At 47.0% G+C, this 20604-nt stretch overlaps 2 protein-coding genes across 4 annotated transcripts; one reads left to right on the top strand and one right to left on the bottom strand.

The window, feature by feature from the left end:
• The first annotated feature begins 431 nt into the window (after nucleotides 1–431).
• LOC146336017 (transmembrane emp24 domain-containing protein 2-like) lies at nucleotides 432–5159 on the top strand. 2 transcript variants are annotated; one of them, XM_084819648.1, is made up of 3 exons: nucleotides 432–782; nucleotides 1644–1821; nucleotides 4406–5159. In XM_084819648.1, the coding sequence occupies exons 1-3, from the start codon at nucleotides 603–605 to the stop codon at nucleotides 4648–4650; spliced, it is 603 nt and encodes a 200-aa protein (XP_084675774.1). In that variant the 5' UTR covers nucleotides 432–602; the 3' UTR covers nucleotides 4651–5159. The 2 variants fall into 2 exon arrangements, with proteins under 2 accessions (XP_084675774.1, XP_084675775.1); XM_084819649.1 differs by having other exon boundaries at nucleotides 471–932.
• On the bottom strand, nucleotides 3567–17101 carry DDX55 (DEAD-box helicase 55). 2 transcript variants are annotated; one of them, XM_084819642.1, is made up of 14 exons: nucleotides 16967–17101; nucleotides 16563–16613; nucleotides 16388–16474; nucleotides 14221–14312; nucleotides 14065–14127; nucleotides 13373–13522; nucleotides 12662–12851; nucleotides 12034–12116; nucleotides 10261–10392; nucleotides 9634–9726; nucleotides 9342–9456; nucleotides 7842–8010; nucleotides 6625–6917; nucleotides 3567–5950 (listed from the first exon to the last, which is right to left on the bottom strand). In XM_084819642.1, exons 1-14 carry the CDS (start codon nucleotides 17072–17074, stop codon nucleotides 5783–5785), a joined length of 1794 nt encoding a protein of 597 aa, XP_084675768.1. In that variant the 5' UTR covers nucleotides 17075–17101; the 3' UTR covers nucleotides 3567–5782. The 2 variants fall into 2 exon arrangements, with proteins under 2 accessions (XP_084675768.1, XP_084675769.1); XM_084819643.1 differs by lacking the exon at nucleotides 16388–16474.
• Between the last annotated feature and the right edge of the window lie 3503 nt (nucleotides 17102–20604).

Genomic DNA, 20604 nt, shown 5'->3' with positions numbered 1-20604 from the left:
CCTTCTCTTGGCATCAACACAGATGAAAGTGGACTCCTTGTTGAGGAGATTGGAAGATGGGTTTGTTTGTTTTTCCCCAGAGACTGATGTCTTCCTAAGTTCCAGTTTGCCGAAACAGTCCACATAGTTCAGTGGGACAAACAAGCCCAAGAAAACATACAATGATGATGGGAGGGAGGAATGGGGAACTAGCCAAGGTGTTCACAGCTTCAAACAGCTTTCCTACGAGGGAATAGTCTCCTGCAGCAGCTTGCATCTCAGGAACGAGGCTGCAACTTCAGGGATGCCTCTTCCCCTTCCTTCCCTCAACAGCCATCGGCAAGGGTTATGCTCCGGTGTCTTCAGGAGAAGCTAAGGAGTTAAGGAGGGCCAATTCCCTGGGCCAGATAGGTGGGATCTATTTCTGGGCGAACCACCCCCAGCCTCCTTCCAGACACAGCTTTCATTTTTGGTAACGCCTGTGCTGTAGGCCTAGCTGCTCCCTTAGAACAACAGCAGCGGGTGCTGGGTCTCCTCCTCCGAAGACTGTTCCGGGGCTTCCTTCAGCCCCCTTGCATAGCCCCCCGTTCTCCTTCCTCCCCCACTCCCCGACTGATGCTGCCATGTCGCTGGCGTGGATCATGACTGCGCTGCTGGCTGCGGTGTCGGCCCCGGCAAAGGGCCGCCTGACTGCTCTCGGCGCGTGCACGGAGCAGTGTTTTCTCGAGTGGGTCCCAGCTGGTGACAAGGTCAAGTTCACGGTCGAGGTGTTTCAGGGTGACTCCTACGACATCGATGCAAAGGTGAGTCAAAGCTGGGAGGGAAGTCCGAAGGAGGCCTGTCATGGGAGGAAGCAGGCCCCTCAGCCGTGGGTGGGGTTGAACCATGGGAGGGCAAAGAAAATAAGGCATTGTGAGAGTCGGAGGTCCATGCTGAGATACTTGCCTCTTAAGGTGGGCTATTGGGCTTCGGGCCTGGAGGCCATATCTGACTGTCCTGTAGCCACAATCTGGCCTCTTGTCCCCAGTTGGCCAGGTCCCATGGCCTCGCCCGCTTTCACTCCAATCACTGATCGTTGGGTGGTTTCCTGGATTTTGTGCAGGTTTTTCCCTTCTTTTTAAATGCTTCTTCTAAGTTACGGGCAGTAAGAGCTTTAAATTACAGTATGCTGGCAGTTTTTTGTTTTTTTGTAGTTTTGGCCCTACCCACTTTGCCTTCGGCACTGCCCAGCACTAGAAACTGGCCCCCAAGAGCTTCCGCAACATTGAATTTGGCCCTCGGGCTGAAAGAATTCCCCACCCCACCCCACCCCTGTCATGAGGACTAGAAACTTCAGCTAAAAGTCCTGACTTGTGTCTCAGGCCCTTTGATCCAGGAGACCTGGGTTTGGAGTCCTCTGTTTGCCCTGGACTCATCACATCCCCCTGGACAAGTTGCCTCCCAGACTCAGTGCCCCTGCTGTAAAAGGGGAATAACAAGAGGTCTGATTCTTTGAGATGTGAGGGCGAACTCAAGGGCAGTAAATAACTTTGGAAGTGACAGTAGGGTGTGCCATCAATGATGTATATTTAGCTATTGGGTGATAAAGAAATGTAATATATAAATAAAAATAAAATGTAGAAGATGGGTAAAGAATAACAGCTCCCCTTCTCTGTCGTTTGCAGGTAATGCAGCCTGATAATATCGTTATCTACAAGGCAGACAGAATGTCCAGTGGAAATTACACATTTACTGCCCCCACCGGTGGAAAATACACATTTTGCTTCAGCAACAGAGAGGCCAACGTGACTTTGAAGATAGTGGACTTCTCCATTGACAAGAGGCAAGATATGGAAACAGAAGGTGAGGTCAAATCCAGGAAACACAACATTAATTCCTGTTCTCCTAATGGCAGAAGCACAACCTTTCTTTTTCCCTACTTTTTTTTTTTTGCTGCCACTGCACAGCAACTATGTTGGCAGCCCAGTCACCCATTTTGCGTCCCCCAAATGCCCTAGACCTAATGTTTTTCCAGGGCATTGTGGGAGGAAAATGGTGGCCACCACCCAAAAAAAAAAGACGTAAGAATATTCGGAGAAAATTCAGCAAAGTGGCCTAATTTTTCTAAGGGGAGGGGGTGTGAGAAAAGGGGAAATCACAAAAATTTTATCAGGGAAAAAGTCTTCTGAGAAACTTCAGCTCAGTTCCTTCTTCATCTCCTCTTAGAAAGTGATATATTTGAATGAAGACATCTGGATATCTTGAAAGCTTGCATGTTTTTGGTGACCTTTGAGTCAGCCTGATAAAGATGTTACACTAATACGGATTTTGAATTTGTTCTGATGGTGAAGACAGCTACCTTTGCTTTTTGTTTGAATGGGGGATTTAAAGTATGTGTGTAAGTATTAATGTATTTAGGGTGCAATCCTAAATAATCTAAATAAAAGGAAGTGTTTGTATGGACTCAAACTATACATCTGATTGTTATGAAACTTTTAGGATTTGTTGTAGCTCTATCTGGGATGGTTTTAGGTATAATGAAAATATCATCTGCAATCTTTAAACAAAATGGCAGCCAATCAAAATTTTAAAAGATTTACTGTTTCAATGGAAGTGTTTGTATGTCCTCCATACATACATGTGAAACCTAGACACCTGAACCTTGGCATGCAGACTAAGGAGACCCTATGGGTGTATACCTCAGGGTTGTTTTTAAAATGCATTAATTATGATTAATTTAAATGTGTCTGTGTGGTTGAAGCCTGCAGTACCATATTCAGTCACTACATGGCAGACTTTGTTAAACCAGGAGATAGTTTTGCAGTTCATACAGCTCGAAGCCAGGAGGAAGTCGTCTGAGGGAAAGTGATACCACTGCCCCCTCCCCAGTTCTGTTGGGCAGCTCCCCCCCCCCCGAGGAATGGCCAGACCCATCCCTGGAGGGTCTATGGGGGTCACCACGGCAGGGGCTGTGTGCAGGAGCCAGGGGAGGCATAATGTGTCCAACTCTGGCAGCTATGTAAGTCTGCTTTAAGGCTTCACTGTATCAAACAAGGGCTGTTCCAGCCCATGCAAGTGCTAGTTTCCTAATAATTCCCTTAATTCTCTAAGGACACAATCCTGGCTAGAGCATGCTGGGAGTTGAAGGATTTTTTTCTTTCTAAACATACATAGAGTTGTGATTTAAATTTTTATTATGAACTGTGGTATAGTAATCCCCTTAAGGGATTACTATACCACAGTTCATAATAAAAATTTAAATCCCAGGGTAATTTATATAAAAATGTCCAAACTGCCCCCTGCCCATAAAATGCAGTGAGCATAAAAAACAAACACATGCAAACCTCCAATGAAAACAGCAGACTGAGATCTACGCTCCTTATAATGCTATTAATTCTTAGGAACATTGCAAAACGCCTCTCCGAAGATGGAGGAAGAGGAGGGCTGCCTCTACAGTAAAGAAAAAATCCGCAGCCCTCCCGTTGTGGAGCCTTTCCGCATTTACAGTGGGCTCCCAGATGGTGACCACGTGATTGCTGAAAGGGGAAGTTTTTCATTTTCAAGGTTTCTTGGAACTCAATGCAACAGCACCATCTACTGGTTGTTTTAATAGCGCAACAATCCAACGCATTTTAATACTTCATTATTTCTGGATCTATTTAACATAGAATAACCAAGAAATACCTCTGGGTGTGCCATGGAGGTTGACAACCACAAACTTCCGTGAATGAGCAATCTCAACAGCAGGATAAAACCTCCATGTGACAAAGCCCGAGGAGCAACTGAAGGGCAGCATTAGTTTCTGACATTTCTCTAACACAGAACTATTGTGTTCTCAGGATTGCAGAACTTTGGTGCTAACAACTACCATGAAATATCATTTAAAAGGGGACTTTCATGAGTGCCCTGAAACTAAAGCAGCAGAATGACTAAGAACAAGAGTCTTTCCCCTACAGCGCTTCTGTGGATAGAATTCCCATCTTAAGATAGCTCAGGGATCCATCCCTCCAGTCCTGCAGTAGGAAATGGTTGGCAGTCCAAGAAGCAATAGTGGGAGTAGCATGATTGAAGTTTACTTTGGCTGCATTCACACAGACTAGTAAGTCAGGATTCTGGGGATCCCTTTGGTTCTCCTGCTGGCGAGAGTGGCTAAACAAACCATGGCTCATGTAGCACATCCAAATCCACATTCTTTGCATGTTGCTCCCAAACAAGCCAGGATCTGTAAACCAAGAACAAACCCCGGTTTACAATCCTGGCTTGTAAAGGGAACAAAAGCCAGGATCCTGGATTTGGATGACATGCTAGAAAACACCATTTTGGGGGTTGTTTGGCCACTACATGCTACTAGGAGGAGCCAAGCAGGAGCAAAGCCATTCCATGTGAACCTGGCCTTTGAGTCTGTGACCTAAAACACACAGCATTCACAGTATTATTTGTGTTTCAGCTGACCCATATCTTCTCTCTGCCTCCATTCGCGCTGGACAAAGTATCCCTAAGACAGCACAGATGGAATTGATGGCGGCTGTTCTGTGTTTGGAGGCTTCTGTCAACGAAATAAGTAAGTTGTTGCGGTTTGGTTTGGTTCCTAGTGGATTAACGGTCCATCAAGAGCTCGCTCATCTCCAAATTAGAGAAAACACTGAGAAAAATGAAATCAGCAGTACCCCAATTTGCAACAGCCCTGACTGAAGAGGAGGACGCCTAATACCCTATTTATATTTCTTTCAATTGCTTTCCAAACATGCTACAACTTTTATGTTTTTGTAATTATATTGGGATATACACTCTTTATGTTCATGGCGCATTAAAAGTTTTCAATTGAATATGAATAAGATTTCTAAACCATAGGAGGGGAACCTCTGGCCCATGGGTCTAAGCCTGTCAAGACTCCCCATCTGGCCTGGGGAGCCTTAATGGATTCCTGCAGTGGGCGGGGCTTGGCCTCCAATTCCCTGGAGGAATTCCTGCTGTTATCTCTGATCACCAATTGGAGATAACAGTGGGGGATGCAGATGCGGGGGACTTGGATGATGCTAGGAGAAACTGCTTCTTGCAGCACCAGCCACGCTACCCCCACTGGGATGAAGCAGTAATGGTACTGCTAAGTGTCACCAGCTAAGCCAGCGGCTGGAGTGCTCATGTAGTCTTGTAATACTTCTCTTTGTTCTTTCATCATTAAACAGTGACAATTTTGCACCAAAACCCTCTCTTGTCTTATTGTGTATACAAAGGTTGAGATACTGGCATACGCTCCAAAGAGAAGTTGTCACTTTCTGATGGGTCTGCAAGGAGTAACGGTAATTGGGTGTGGAAAGGATGCCTTTGGGCACCGTCCTGCTAGGCCTACAGACTGATCTTGAGGGGATGGAGACAATGGGAGATGACGCTTGAGCAGCTGCTGCCCCTTAGGAGGGGAAGGGCTGCAACTCAGCGGTAAGGGCACATGCATGCGTGGCTGGTAGAAGGCCCCAGGTTAAGGTCTCGCCATCTCCTGCTAAAAGGTTCAAGTAGCGGGTGATCAGAAGACCCTTCCCAGCATGAGATACGCCCAGGCACAGTAGACCAGCCTTCCCCAGCCTGGTGCCCTCTGGAGGTGTTGGACTGCAACTCCCATCGGCCACACTGGCTGGGGATGATGGGAGTTGCAAGCCAACACATCTGTAGGGAAGGCTAGCGTAGATAAACCCAGTTCTGCATACAGACATCCATCCTGTATTGTAAGAATCCAACAGCACCATCGATGAGAGAGCAAAGGCATTTGCTATATATAAAAAAGGGTCAGGTTTATTGGCATCAGAATTAAGAGCTTTCGGCCAATGTTTCATCCTTTGGAGTCTGAGAGACCCACAACTTGCACCTGGGCTTCCTGCCTGCTGCACAGTAGTTTCTTCTCAAACTCTTCCTCGCTGATTTTGCCCTTCTTTAACCTTTTCAAGAGTCGTGTGTCTTTCAGGAGCTCCTCCATATCCTCATCTTCTACATCAGAACCCTACAGGCAGAGATAATAATTTTTAAAAACACATTTTAGCACAGTACAGAAATACTAGTGCAGGTACATTGTTTTGGTATTCCCTCAGCAACTGTGTTAACTCTCCACCTTTGCTCCTAGGGTTTCTTTACTTGCACCCCCATTTTCAGCCAAGATCAGCTCTCAAAGCAGCTTGCAATTAAAACCAACAATTACACAATATATTCGATATATGTGGAGGTGTTTAGTCATATCTCCCTTCAGCTCCAGATGGAGCTGTGGTTCAGGGTAAGATACTTTTGAAATAGAAGGGAGTTTCCAAAAACGGGACATGGCAAGGAATGCTGGAGTTCAAGCAACAACAAAATGGACAAAATCCTACCGGGCACACCTGAAGTGCCCCTATAGGGTAGCGGATAGAACATCCATTGGACTCAAAGCAGTGGGAGAGCTGGGTTTGAATCCCTCCCGCTCAGCCACAAAACTCACTGGACAGCTCACTATGTCTGTCCTACATCTCAGAGTCATTGTGAGGGTAAGACTGAGGTGATGCAAACCACAAATGCTACCTCGCGCTCCTTGGAGGATCGGTGGGGTAAAAACATAAAGTTCCCTAACAGAACCCGATGCACTGAACTCAAACCCTGCCATGTCTCGTGCAGGAATCTCTTCAAAACCACCACAGATGAGCCCACCTCCTCTCTTTTCCGTTTGGCTGTCATTTTCTTCTTCTTCTCATTCTTCGCTTTCTGCTTGGACCAGGCCTTGTTCCTGGGGAATTTCCTCTTCCCTTCCTCCTCCTGCCTCCCTTTCCTCTGCTGCTCCAGAAACTTCTGCCTCTGTTTCTCTCTATTTTTGTCTCTGAATGCGATCGAGTCCGTGTCAATATCGACAGGTGTGAAGTCCGGGAAACTCTTGCCTTTCAGCTCCGGCATCCTTGGCATCTTCAGCAAAGCAAAGCCTCGGGCTAGGCAGGTGAAGTCCAGGTCTGTTGGAAAGAGAAGGGCGGGCGGAGAAGGGCTCTGGTGAAGCAGAGGTACAATGGGCCAATTCGGATGTCATGATAAAGCAGGGTTTTATCATGACGGGAATGAGTGGCAGCAAGCCTCGGGCTTGCCTACTCCCCCGATTCCAATCCTCCAGTGTGGCCACAAGATAGAAAGCTTTAACTTCTGCTTTTGATTAACCCCAATTGAGCATTATGTTCAAACCCTAAATTGTGGTTAATCTTAACTACAATTTGGGTTTTAAAAAAACAGTTTCTTGGTTTGAAGTAGGCTTTTTGAAACAAACCATAATTAAGATTAACCTGTTTGTCAGGTTCAGATGTAATGACACACTGCAGTTAATAAAGAAGCAAACGTTTCTCATCTCCTCCTCCTGGGCACACCAGAGGAGAAGGGAGTGTAGCATACATGCCGAAGGCTTGCTCTGGCTCATTCCCCTCACCATGGTTTATCACAACATCCAGAACAATTCCTTTGTTCAATAAGGTTCTATGAAAATGAAAAAATGCAGTATTTTTCCAGAATGTCTCCTATAATTAGGCACGGAACATAATAATAAAAAGACACAGGTGTTGCACTCTTAAGAGATGAGACACACAGAAGAGGGAAGCAGCAGAAATCAGAATGAAGAGGAAAATTAATAACAGACATTCAAATATGGCAGAATTCTTTCTGGAAAGGAGGCAGAAGCAAGTTCCCTCCAGCCGCTGATTCTCTGGCCAGAAGCTGAAGCCAAGGTGATCTTAACCTGCTGGAGATCTTGCCAGGAGTGGAATCCCATAGCAGCTTTTGGTCCTTGGACCAGTTCAATGTCTCCCTTGGTTCTGTAACCTCAAGGTAATGGATAGTTGAGGATTTATAAATTAGCCAGTAGAAATATATGCAAAAAAGCAGGGGCAAATTACCTTTTAGCCGGAAGATCAGGTTGCACTCGTGCTTGGCGTAGGCCTGCACGAAAGACACAAACGCTTTCATCCCTTTCTCGTATACAGCTCTATCGGCCAAACCCAGAGACTTCAGCTTGGGCAGAACATCTGCCACGTTACTCTGCAGTTTCATTTCCTGCATGGGACACTATTTAAAAACAGCACAATTTCAAATTATTTGAAACGAGCAAAAAAGAGACACTAATTTTTCTGCATGGCATGTCAATTTTGCACCAAAAAGCCCTCTTGACAAACAACAGCGGTGTAGAAGAGAGATGTCTGTATCTGCGGATGCTTCCATTAATGTACTGCAGAGATATGAGAAACCACAACTGTCCATTCTTTCTCCTAGATAGATATTGATAATCTATCAATATCCCAGGGCATAGTCTGAAGGCACATGGGGCAGCCACCTTGCTGAAGCTAAGCAGGTTTGGGTCTGGTCAGTGCTTGAAGGGGATACTACCTAGGAACCACATGTAGCCACCTTGAGTTCCATGATGGAAGAAAGGTGGGATAGAAGTGTAATAAAATAAATAAAATAAATAATAACACTGACCTTATACCAGGAAACTGACGATGTGAGACAGAGAACAGATCCCTGTTTGGCAGGGTACAGAAAGCATCTTCAGAAATGCTTTAAAATGGACATATTTGTTGCAGCAGGTAGAGAGGCATTATAAGGTGAAAGGGGCAGCAGTTGTCAAGGGAGGCATGCTCTAGCCCACTGGCCAGGAGGCTCCCATGGCAAGAGAGAGCCTAACCTGGCTCCACCATCCACTTGGCCCCAAGTTGGCCCCATAAGAACTCAGACCAACCTGGCTCCATCTATCAGCCAGGGAAGGACTTGCTGTTCTAATGCCCTTTCCTCCTCCTCCCTTTCCTTCTTTTATATCATGTCTATTAGACTGCAAGCCTGGGACTGTCTCAACTTTCAATATCTGCAGAGCACTTATTTATTTATTTATTTATTGTATTTTTATCCCGCTCCTCAGCCAAAAAAGGCTCCCAGAGCAGCTTACAATCAATGAACAAACAAGGAAGTTTGTTTCCCTGTTTGTTGATTGTAACCCTGCCCGCAGGCTTACAATCTAAAAAAGACAAGACACACAAGGAAAAGGCAATGCAGAGCAGAGAAAAAAGAATTAGGCAGACTGTCAGCAGGGCTGGTGGGATGGCCCTGTTCCCCCCTCTCATCTCCCAAAGGAGGGGCAGTCCAGCTGGAGCTGGATGTTCCGTTTGCCTGCTCCCTCACTCTTTCTTCTTCCCCACAGGGCCATGGATGTCAGTTAGCCCTGTGGGGCGGGGGGGTGGGGAACGGACTCCAACTGGAGCAGGCCTTGATGTTCCCTTTGCCTGCTCCCTCGAAAATGTTAGCCATTTACAAATGTTTAATAATATTCATGAGCTCCATTTCAGAACGAACCTGGAAATGCTCTCTGTCTCTTACCCTTTTAGAAAAATCAAGAGTCCACTCACCTTTTGGTTAATGGCTAGAAAATTTATATAGGCTTCTTCCATGGGAAGCAAGAAGACAAGGGCGTTGCCCAAGTGGCCAATGCGTGCAGTGCGGCCACAACGATGTACAAAGGCACTGAAATATGGGGAGAGGGAAAAACTTCTTAGCCAGCGGAAAAGACTTTGAGGATCACATGCTGCTTGAAGACAAGCACATATTCTTCCACTGATTATTTATATGCCATTTCTGCAGCTATACCCACAGTGGCCATTAAATATTAGTTCTACTCGTGAGAGGGGGGAAAGCTGGTACCTTGCATTGCTTGGAGGGTCATACTGCAAAACCCAGTTCACTTCTGGAATGTCTATGCCCCGGGCCATCACATCGGTGCAAACCAGAGTGCCACTAGAAAGTTGAGGGGAAATGCAAAGTGTTGTTTTTTTAAGGTGAGGGAGGCACGATGATCCTCCCAGCTGTGTAACTTGGCTCTTAGATGTGGGGTTCTGAAACTAACAACTCTGAATTCTTAATAGCTCATCCAATAGTCTTACACCTAAATCAATAAGCAGAATGAAATATTTGTTTGTTTGGTACATTAATATCCCATTTTTCCTCCAAGGAGCCCAAGATGATGTATATAATCCTCCTCTCCATTTTATGCTCACAACAACCCTGTGAGGTCGGTTAGACTGACAGTCCATGACTGGCCCAGAGTCACCCAGCGAGCTTCATGACTGAACTGGGACTAGAACCTGGATCTCCTGAGTCCCAGTCCAACACTCTAACCACTACACCACGCTGGCTCATGATATAGTTATGCATGTGTGTGTGTTCACACACACACACACACACACACACACACGAGTGGTGGTGGTGGGGAGAAAGACAGACAAACTTCTAGCTATTGACTAAATTAGCCCTTGCAAAATGGTTTCACACCTTGGAAGTTTCCGGAATTCTGTGAAGATCTTATTCCGTTTGTGTTTCATTTTCCCGTGGATGCACATTATTTTCACATTCTTTATCAAGGATTCCAAAGCCTTCCCATAATACTCCACGCAGGCACAGGTACTGGAAGGATAAACAAAACGCAAACAAAAGAGTCAGCCATGCAAATTTTAGTTTTATGTGACCCATGGTCCAAGATTATTTTTTATTATTATTATTATTAATAATAATAATATTTCTATACCGCCCCATAGCCAAAGCTCTCTGGGCAATTTACAAAAGGTAAAACATTAAAATACAATATACAAAGTTTAAAAACCATTTACATAAAACATATAAAACACAGACTGTAAGCCTGCAGGCAGGAACTGTCTTCTTCGTTCATTGATTGTAAGCTGCTCCGGGAGCCTTTTTTGGCTGAGGAGCGGGATAAAAATACAATAAATAAATAAATATGGACAATATATACAAACATATAACTAAAAACAACTTTGAATTAATTTTTTTAAATCCAACAATAAAACACAGCTTAAAACATCACAGCTTAAAACAGTATACAAACGTCAGCAAAAAGAACAAGAGTTCTCAAAAGGGGAGGCCTGCTGGAATAATAGCGTCTTTAACGCCTGCTTAAAAACCTTTAACGAGGTCAGCAGGCGCATTTCAGCCGGCAGGTCATTCCACAACGGAGGGGCGGCCAAGGAAAAGGTCCCCTTGCGTGTGGCTGCCAGTCTCACGTTAGGCAGCCACAGCAGAGAGCCTCCAGAGGACCATAGGTGGCGGCCTGGGATGCAGGGGAGGAGGCGCTCCCTAAGGTACCTTGGACCTCGACCATGTAAGGCTTTAAAGGTCAGAACCAGCACTTTGTATTTTGCTCGGAAACAAATTGGCAGCCACTGTAAAGATCCAAAGAACAGCAAAACTACCTCCACAAGGATCCAAGGTAGGCCTGTATTTTTATCTTCGCGCTGCAGCTGAGGTTGAGAGAGAGCACCTTGCTAAGGACCCTCTACCACCCTGGAAAAACCCTTTGAAGAGTAAGGGTAAAAATCTTGAGATAAATCTGTCTCCCTTCCTATACTTTCTGCCATGTCTGCAGTCACAAGAATCTCCATCCAGCCTGCCCCAACTATTCACAAGTGTTCTGGTGAGATTTTTCTGCAGCTCACCATGCTGTCAATCAGGGACAGGAAACCCAGGCCCCACCAGAGGTTGTTAGACTCCAACTGCCACCAGCCCCAGCCGGCAGGGTGAATGGTCAGGAATGATGGGAGTTGTGGTCCAACAATATTTGGAGGACCACAGGTTCCCCATACCTGCCATGTAAATTGGCCATGTTAGCTTAGGTGTGGGCAGAAGGTAGAACGGGACCTACTGATAAGTCTCCAGGTGATCTGTGGTGGATCAGAAAGGGTTTCCAGCTCCCAATGGTTTAATCATAGTGACAGCAGAAAGCCCTTTTTCCCCTCCTAAACTAGGCTGCTGAAATCAAGAATACTTAGGGGGAAATAACGATAGGTTTGTGTAGGAAAGGATTTGCATGCGAGCTCCAGTCCTGGCAGAAAAACAAATCCTTTGGCTGAGCATGTGCTTGGAGCCACCTTCTTCCTCAATTCTACATCTGCTTTCCTGAGCCACTATTTTGCACCTGGCTCCAGTTGATAGAATTCAGAGTTCTAGATCCTACAAGCCTAAAGACTCCCCACCCCTGGGTTAGGTGATCTCCCCGCAAATAAAAGGCCATGGAGGGTCACTTGGCATTACCTGAAAAAGACAAGATGCTTTTCTGACTTGTGCTGACGAAGGAAGTGGACCAGCTGGTTAAATTTCTCATCTGCTTTGCAGATCTAACAGCAAAGAACATAAACAGGCAGGAATAACATAAGGGGCGGGGAAACAGGACACCGGGGTCTTTCGAACACCACCTTAAAACCCTTTACAACAGGGTTAGGGGACCACGGGGCCCTCTCCCTCTCAAAGGCCCACCCCCTCAAAAGAGAGAAGGGGCGGAAGGGAGACTGAGCCATGTCTGTCGCCTTCCCCACAACTGAGCGTGTCTGCCCCTTCTCAACGGAGCGTGGGGGAGGTGGCAGAGGAGCAAAGCCAGCTCCCTGACGAAGCCACTAGCTGAAGGAGGCGGATCGGCTCTGCATGGGCTGTCCCCAGCTGGAGCGAAGCGGCATCCCTGATTGCAGCAGGGACCTACGGTTTGCTTATGTTACTGCATCAATCATCCAGCACCCTGACGACAACAACTAACGTATGCCTAGGTCAGCAAAACTGCCATTGCAGATGTGTTTCTCCACATCTTTGCTGTCCAGCAGGACCGAGGTGGTGTCAAGTCATTTAAAGCTGTCACACGGAAGGCGAGAAAACGGAGCCCACTCCTCACCATGTAATAGTTCTGGAGCCGGGTGGGGGTCTTCTGGGTGTTGCTTGCTGCCATCCCCTTCTCCTTCACTGAGATGCGGACGGGGTTCCGGAGGCCGGCTCTCACCAGGTTCTCCACCTCTTGGGTCTGAGTTGCTGAGAAGAGGCCTGTCCGTCGCTGCTTGGGCAAAAAGCCCAGAATGGTATTTAAACTGCAAGCAAAACACACAGTGATGAACGTCAGGAGTGCCCTGCTGGGTCCAACCAAAGCTCCATCAAGCCCAGCGACCTGTTGCCCACAGCAGTCAGCCCACTGGCATGCGCATTCAGTCGTGACTGTGAAACTGAAGAACCGAGAAGCGTGGTGTTCAGCAGACTGCGTCAGCCTTCTCTCCCCAACCTGGTGCCCTCCAGATGTGCTGAACACCAAGTTCCATAATTCCCAGGGAATGATGGGAGTCGGCATCATAGGAACATACAAAGCTGCCTAAGACTGAGCCAGACCCTTGGTCTGTCTAGCCTAGGACTGCTAACACTGACTGGCAGCAGCAGCTCTCCAGGGTTTCAGGCAGGAGTTTTTCCCAACCCTACCTGGAAATGCTGGGGATTGAACCTGGGACTTTCTTTGGGAGAAAGAGCAGTCTGTCAACCCTCAGGCCAATCAAGCTTGTGGGTTGGTCAACAATCAAAGTCCGTGGGGATGGAAGTCCTACCCTCCTCACACAGGAAATACCTTGCTTCAAAGCCCATATCCAGGAGTCGATCTGCTTCATCCAAGACCAGGACATCGAGAGATTTCACAGAGCTGGCCAGATCCAGCCCCTCCGATTTCCTCCGGAACATGTCCTCCAAACGACCCGGGGTGGCTATGAGGATGTTTCCACTGTTGAGAGGGCAGAAAAAAAAGCTCTTTGGGCTGGTTTGGAGAAGAGTTCCTAACCTCTGTTAGGAGCAGTTACAAGGTGGTCCAATCTTCCCGGAATTGAGATCAAGAAACTCAAGGGGGAGAGAATGAAGGAACGGGAGATGCAATTTGTTGGCTTTTTTTTTTTTAATCTTCAAAAATAAAATATTATCATGGGTATCAACCCCTTTCTGCAAACATCACTACCACTTCTTCCCCTTTGCACCAAAATCCCTTATTTCACTGCCTCTGGGCTCATGTGAGAAACTTCAGAAGCCTGACAGCAAATAAAAGAAAACAACATTTTCAAATGTGACAGCTTCTGAACTCCTTTTAGGACTATGGGACTCCTGGTTAGTGTTAGTGAGAGAGAGAGAGAGAGAGAGAGAGAGAGAGAGAGAGAGAGAGAGAAATGTGACATGCTGGAGACATAGTTGATTCAAACACCAAGGATTTTCTGAAAATTCAGTGCCCAGGTAGGAAGAGTCCTGCAGCCTTCATTGCCCTAGTAAGCAACTCACCCTCGTTCTTTGAACCTTTCAACATCTTCCATGGGATTCTTCCCACCAATTAAAAGGCACCGGCTGAAACAAAAGCACACACGTTACTCCACCCAAAACCAATCCCACTCACACACACTGTCCTGCCTGATCTCTTAATAATTGGAATCTACTCACCTAAACTGTGGAAAATGCTGTGTGAAATGGGATATAACCTCATCTATTTGAACAGCAAGCTCTCTTGTGGGCGTGATGACAATCGCGCCAACCTGAAACGTCAGGGAAAGCAATATGAGTGAAACACGGGAGAGGGCTTGAAAAAAATGAATGTAATTTACTCCTCCATCCTAAACAAATAGAATTGTGGTTGTCCTTCTCACTGAATTTCTGAGAACTGGTGACAGCCATGTGGCTAAGGGCCAAGAAAGGAAGAGATGACAAGGGTGGCGAGCACACTTTGTGCTCACTGCAACTGTAGCTCAGCGGTCAATAGAAAAGTGGTAGTGAGCTAACTGCTCTGATGCTGCTGCCACCTCTTTTGGGGAATGAAGCTACCACTTCCCTGAGACAGGAAGGGGTTGCAGTTGTGGATGTATTGGATTTGGTTTCGAAAGGATGGTGAGGAGTCAGGTGTGAAGTTACACAGAGTCATTTTCAGTGTCTAGTAGCATATGTATGCTTCTTTGGTAGAGCAGTTGGCAACTGTTATGAAGTTGGTTTTCATAGCTGTACAGTGAGGACCAGCACTTTTTGCTACTAACAAAAGTTAGATAATGCACAGTAGCTGTCTTGCACAGTTTGTACTTTCCTTCTGATAAGAATGTTCCTTTCCCTGTTGTCAGGAACTTTCTTTCTCACAGAAAGGCCCCCCTTTCTCCTCCTTGTTGAAAGGAGGGAGGGATGTGTGTGCCTTGTGACAGTCTTTAACCCAGTGAGTAAAGCCCTATAGAACACTGACTGGCAACGGCTCTTCATGGCTTCAGGCCAGGTTCTTTCCCATCTTTCCCTAGGATTTAACTTGGGTCCTTACCACTATGGTCCTCTCCAAGGGATTGCAAGAGGAAGCGACTTGCTTGGCTGTTCCCTCCATAGCACCTCCTGCCACCATCGCAGCTCAGTGGAAGAGCCCTTGCTTTGCATGCAGAAGGTCCCAGCTTCTATCCCCAGCATCTCCAGGAAGGGCAGGAAAAACTCCTGCTCTAGGAGAGCCATTGCCAGTCTCTGTCGATAATACTGGGCTAAATGGACCAAGGGCCTGACACAGTATAAGGCAGCTTCCTACGTTCCTAAATGAAAGCACCACACAGATGCAACCTCCTTCTGTCTCAGGCAAGTGGCTGCAAGACAACTTGATCCCCAGGGGGAAGTGGCAGTCATGGAGCAGCAAGCCAAGTGGGCTGTATGTAGCAGCTTTTGATTGGCCGGGATGGCACAGTCACATGTTCATGCCAAGAGCGATCTCAGAGTTTACATTTCTTTGAAACTCTTTCACTGAAGTAGTCCTTAAGTTATGCAAGTTTCATCCTGGAACTCGCTTGGTAAGAAAGCTGCTATCTCTCCAGCCTCAGCTGTCTGTAAAACACTTTGACTACTGGAAAGGAGCAACAACTGCAGCCATCTCCACATTCCATCTTTAAACTGTAACTAAATTACAGTTTAGTTTCGGGAAGAAAACTAAATTTGGGGGTTGGACTCGATGGCCTTGTAGGCCCCTTCCAACCCTGCTATTCTATGATTGATTAAATGCAGACTCCATGGCATGAACATCTACCCTTTTGTGTTTTGTTTACCATCTTGCCTGATTAAGAGTTCTGGAGAACATGAAAGCTTGTGCAATATTTTATGAACTGGAGTCAGCCTAATAAAAGTATTTATCCTAATATGGATTTTGGAAATGAGCTATGTAAGCCAGGGGTGGGCAGAAAATAGCTCTCCAGATGTTTTGGACTTCAATTCCCAGCATACCTGACCATTGGCCATGATAACGGGCTTCTGGGAGTTGAAGTCCAAAATTTCTGGAGATCTACATTCTTTTTGTTGTTGTTTATTCCGTCAGTCGCTTCCGACTCTTCGTGACTTCATGGACCAGCCCACGCCAGAGCTTCCTGTCGGCCGTCGCCACCCCCAGCTCCCCCAAGGTTGAGTCCATCAGCCCTGATGTAAGCAAAACATTGTTCTAATTCACCAGCCCTGTGCAGAAAATAGAAAATAAATGCCAACATTCTTGGGTGCCACCATCAAATATTTAGGTGCCTTGCTGGACCCTTCATCCAGGGTTCTTCCCCAGGTCTTCCTGAGTTTGTTTGTTTTTTAAAGCAGGGAAGAGAAAAACTTGATGTTTTACCTGCATTTTCTTAAGCTTTTCTTCCCGCCGGAGAAGGATTTCTATGATGGGAATGACAAAAGCTAATGTTTTGCCGCTGCCTGTTACCTGGGGACACGGAAACAAGGCAGTTTCTTTAGCCCTGCACGCGACCAAAGGACAAAATGACAGCCAAGACAGACAGCGAAACACTCACCGCTTCAGCAGCCACGTCCTTGTTTGTCATAAACAAGGGAATCGTTGCAGCCTGAAAGAGGGAGAAATGTACTTTTAGAGAAGTGATCCTGGGGGCGACGCCGAGCCACCGCACCTGTTTTACGGGGGCTGCAAGCAGAGGCGCTACCATCGGAACCACCAGCCGCCACTGGGGCAGCGCTGTCGGGGGCGCATCCTTCTGTACAAGCATTAAGGCGTCTGGGGGCTGAAGCACCGGTCAAGCTCGGCAAGGGTGGGCCTGGCCATTACGCAACGGGGAAGAAGGCCACCGCAAACCCCCCACCCGTGGCTGCCTGGGGGATGCTGGGAGCGGTAGTCCAGGTGAGGGAAGGCGGACTTATTTCCTCTCTCAAATAATTTTTAAGCCCCACCCCCACGTCCTACCTGTACAGGGGTCATGCGAGGAAAGCGCAGCTCCTGCAAGGCCAGCACGACGCCTGGGCTCAGCCTGACGGGCAGCGAATCCCACGCGCCCTCAGTCACCCCCTCCATCCCGCGCGACTCCTCCTGCCGGGCTGGGAAGAGGCGTCCGGCGCGCTCCGAGGTCCCCCACATGGGACGCGTCCGGCGCTCCAAGCGGCCGGTTGGGACACAGCGCCCACGGGACTTTGGTTCCGCCTCGGCGCCGACGCCCCGCGCCCCCTCGGCAGCGAGCCGCCGCTACCCGCGCTGCCCCGCTCCCTTTGCGGGCGAGAGCCGGGGCGGTGTGGCGGGGAGAGCGTGGGCCTGGGACTCGGGAGATCCGGGTTCTGGTCCCCACTCGGCTGTGAAGCTTCCTGGGTGGCTTTGGGCCAGTCCCTGACGCTCAGCCTAACCTCACCTTACAGGGTTGTTGTGAAGATAAATGGAGAGGAGGACGGCCACGTAGGCGCATTGAGCTCCTTGGAGGAAAGGCAGGGTGTAAATGTAGCAAACCAACAAATAATGAAACTGCCAACTCTACCGTACTGGTACCGTATGCATCCTTTCCCAGCCTTGGCTCCGCATATGTTGTTGGAGTACAGTTGCCAGCATCCCCAGCCAAACGTGATCGGTGGCCAGGGATTGTGGGAATTTTAGTCCCACAATGTCTAGGGCAGCCTTCCCCAAACCTACCTCACAGGGTTGTTGTTGTGAGGATACAACGGTGAGGAGGAGGATAATGTAAGCCGCCTTGAGTTCCTTGCGAGAGGGAGAAAGGCGGGGTATAAATGCAATCAATCAATCAATAAATAAATCTGGCACTCTGTGTTGGACTACAACTTCCATCATCCCTCCAGCCTGAGTTGCTGGGGGTTGTAGTCCAACACATCAGGAGGGCACCAGGTTGGGGAAGGCTGGTCTACGCTGTTTGGGCAGGGGTCTTTCCCGTCCCTACCTGGAGATGCCAGTGACTGGGCCCTTGGCTACACCAGGCCCTCCCAGCGCATCAATTCCTTCACGGTACATTGATTAATGGGTGGGGTGTGGATCGATGCTGCGAAGCCTCCTTGAAGCGATTGGCGTAGAGCAGTCATCCACCATGGTGGCTTCATTGTTCAAGGCAGATGACTTGGGAAGTACTTCGCTCTTCTACCTGAACAAGGGCCTCTCTTCTCTGCCCCATTACAGGTTCCTTGGGTCTTCGATGCCACTATTTTGCAAATGACCTGCACAATTCCATACTGCACTTCACAGAATCTTTGCCCAGTCTCTCTCTCTCTCTCTGCTCTTCCCTGTGGGATGGATATCCATTTTCAGTTGATCAGCAGTATCTATAATTCACTCTTTCCTTTCTGTTGACTACCCTTCCCCAACCTGGTGCCACACTGGCTGGAAATTCTGCAAGTTGCAGTCCAACACGTGTGGAAGGCCCAAGGTTGGTGAAGACTCCTGTAAACTCCATCTTGCCTGTTCAAAATTGCAACATTTGTGGCAAAAACTTCACACTCAACTTTTTATCTCATGTTTTTCTTACAAAGCCTGAAGAGTTCTGCAGAACTCAAAATCATGCTCATAACTTGAGGATATTTTGGACAGTTCTAATAATGGTATGCGGCTTTGGGTTTTTTCCCCTTAATGGGCCAACATGGCTACCTACAGGTTTTGCACACCAAAACCTTAGTTAATTTATTATTTCTCACATTTTGTATTTTTCCTTTGAACGTCCTATTTTTCATTCCACCATAATGGAGGTCCACCAATGAAATCTGCTAGGTGGGTGAGCACGTAAGACAGGGTCTTTTTGGTGGTGGCCCTCTAGTTGTAAAGCTTGCTTCTGGTTAACATTAGCCCAACCCCTTCAGTACTGGCATTCAAGAAGGGTTTAAACCCTTCTTTTTACGACTACATTTTATTCCTTACATTTATGATCTAAAGCAGCTTGTGTATCTAGTTGTGTCCGCCTGATACTTACATATTCTGTTGTTTCTTTCACTTTGTGTATGTTGCTCTGTGAAGGGCTTGACCCTCAACAGCAACTAAGCATTGAAATAACCTTTCTGTTCATCATTTTGGTTATATAGTAGTCCATCTTCTTCACTGGTGTCCTCACTTCTTGTTTTCACTATAAGCTTCCAGACCTCTCCCTGGCCTGCTCCCCTATATCCTTTTCCCCCTGTGTATTCCTCAGACCCATTATTGCAGGTAACATCCTCCTTATCCAGCCCAAGGTTAACACCTCGTCTTCCTCACCTGTCCTTTTTCCCTTACAGCTCAACGGAAGGCCCTTCCACCTGCCACCCAACTTGTCCACTTTTTATATTAAAGTTTCTCCTTGAATCACATTTACACTTATTTCAACTGACTCTCATCCTCTTCATTTCCTATCTTGCCCCTTCATCCCTAAGGTGTCTGGTCTTTATTATTACATTGTTAACCTCTAGGCAATAACCTGAACAGGTTTTCCTTTTTTAACACTTTGAAACTGTTGGTACTTTACAAATTAGTAATAAAACTGAACTTGAGACAGCAGAGCTGGCAACAGGGACACTCTGGCCTCTCTCAATAGCCAGGGGACCAAGGATTAATAGGCTGCACCCCCAGCCTCCCAGTGTGAGGAACATCACACCAGGTTGGCCCCATCCATACACTAGAGGAGCAGCAGCTGAACCAAGCTTGCTTCCCTCCTCCCTGCCAGAAAAAAACACTCCGCTCCCAATAGCCGGTTGCACTGGAAAGCACACTCTGGCTCCATGCATCAGCCAGAATACTCAGAAAGGGTGCTGTGTGTGTGTGTGTGTGTGTTGTGCACGTTTGGTGGGCGGATGGGGGTTATATTATTACAATCTGTTGTAAGATGGCCTTGAGAATAATTCAGCTGAAAGCCAGGGTTTAAAACTTCACAATAAATACATTCAGAGCCAGTGTGGTGTAGTGGCTAGTGTTGGACTGGACTCGGGATCTCTGGGTTCTAGCCCTCAGTCAGCTATGAAGCTCACTGGGTGACTTTGGGCCAGTCACCAACCCTCAGCCTAACCGACCTCACAGGGTTGTTTTGAGGATAAAATGCAGAGCAAAAGGATCATGTACACTGCCTCTGGTTCCTTGCAAGAGGAAAAAATGTGGGATAGGAAGGTAAAATAAATAAACAAACAAACAAACAATCTCTCAGTCTTTTACCTTCCTCCAACCTGTTGAGATAGGGCTGGCTACACAGCTTACTTTTTTCCATGGGACATGAAAGGGGAAATAAGCCCTTTAAAATAAACATTAAATAGTTTCACTGAGTAGGCTTTTTGATCATCATCATCACCCCACAAAACCCAAACAGTTTCCTTACAAAGAGGCTGGAAAAAAAGTAGAAAGAAAATTGCTTTTTAAAATGCAAGACAAGCATCAGGCTCTTGTTCTCTCTCTCTTTTTTTTAAAGAAGGTGTTTATTTATCGAATCTGGCCATATTTCAAGCACTTTTTAATGTACATCTTCTAAATCAAATTCAACTTGTCTCACACACGGAGTTGGCATACGACAGCTGCACTGAGATGGAGACAGCCACCCATACCATTTGAAGAACTGCTGCTACATGTCCACCTAAGGCTGAAAAAGATTACTTGGACCATGA

This window comes from Heloderma suspectum, chromosome 13, assembly GCF_057233095.1.
Source record: "Heloderma suspectum isolate Gila_16-S chromosome 13, 16-S_ref, whole genome shotgun sequence".
Taxonomy (NCBI): domain Eukaryota; kingdom Metazoa; phylum Chordata; class Lepidosauria; order Squamata; family Helodermatidae; genus Heloderma; species Heloderma suspectum.
This window is presented reverse-complemented; position numbering and strand designations above follow the sequence as displayed.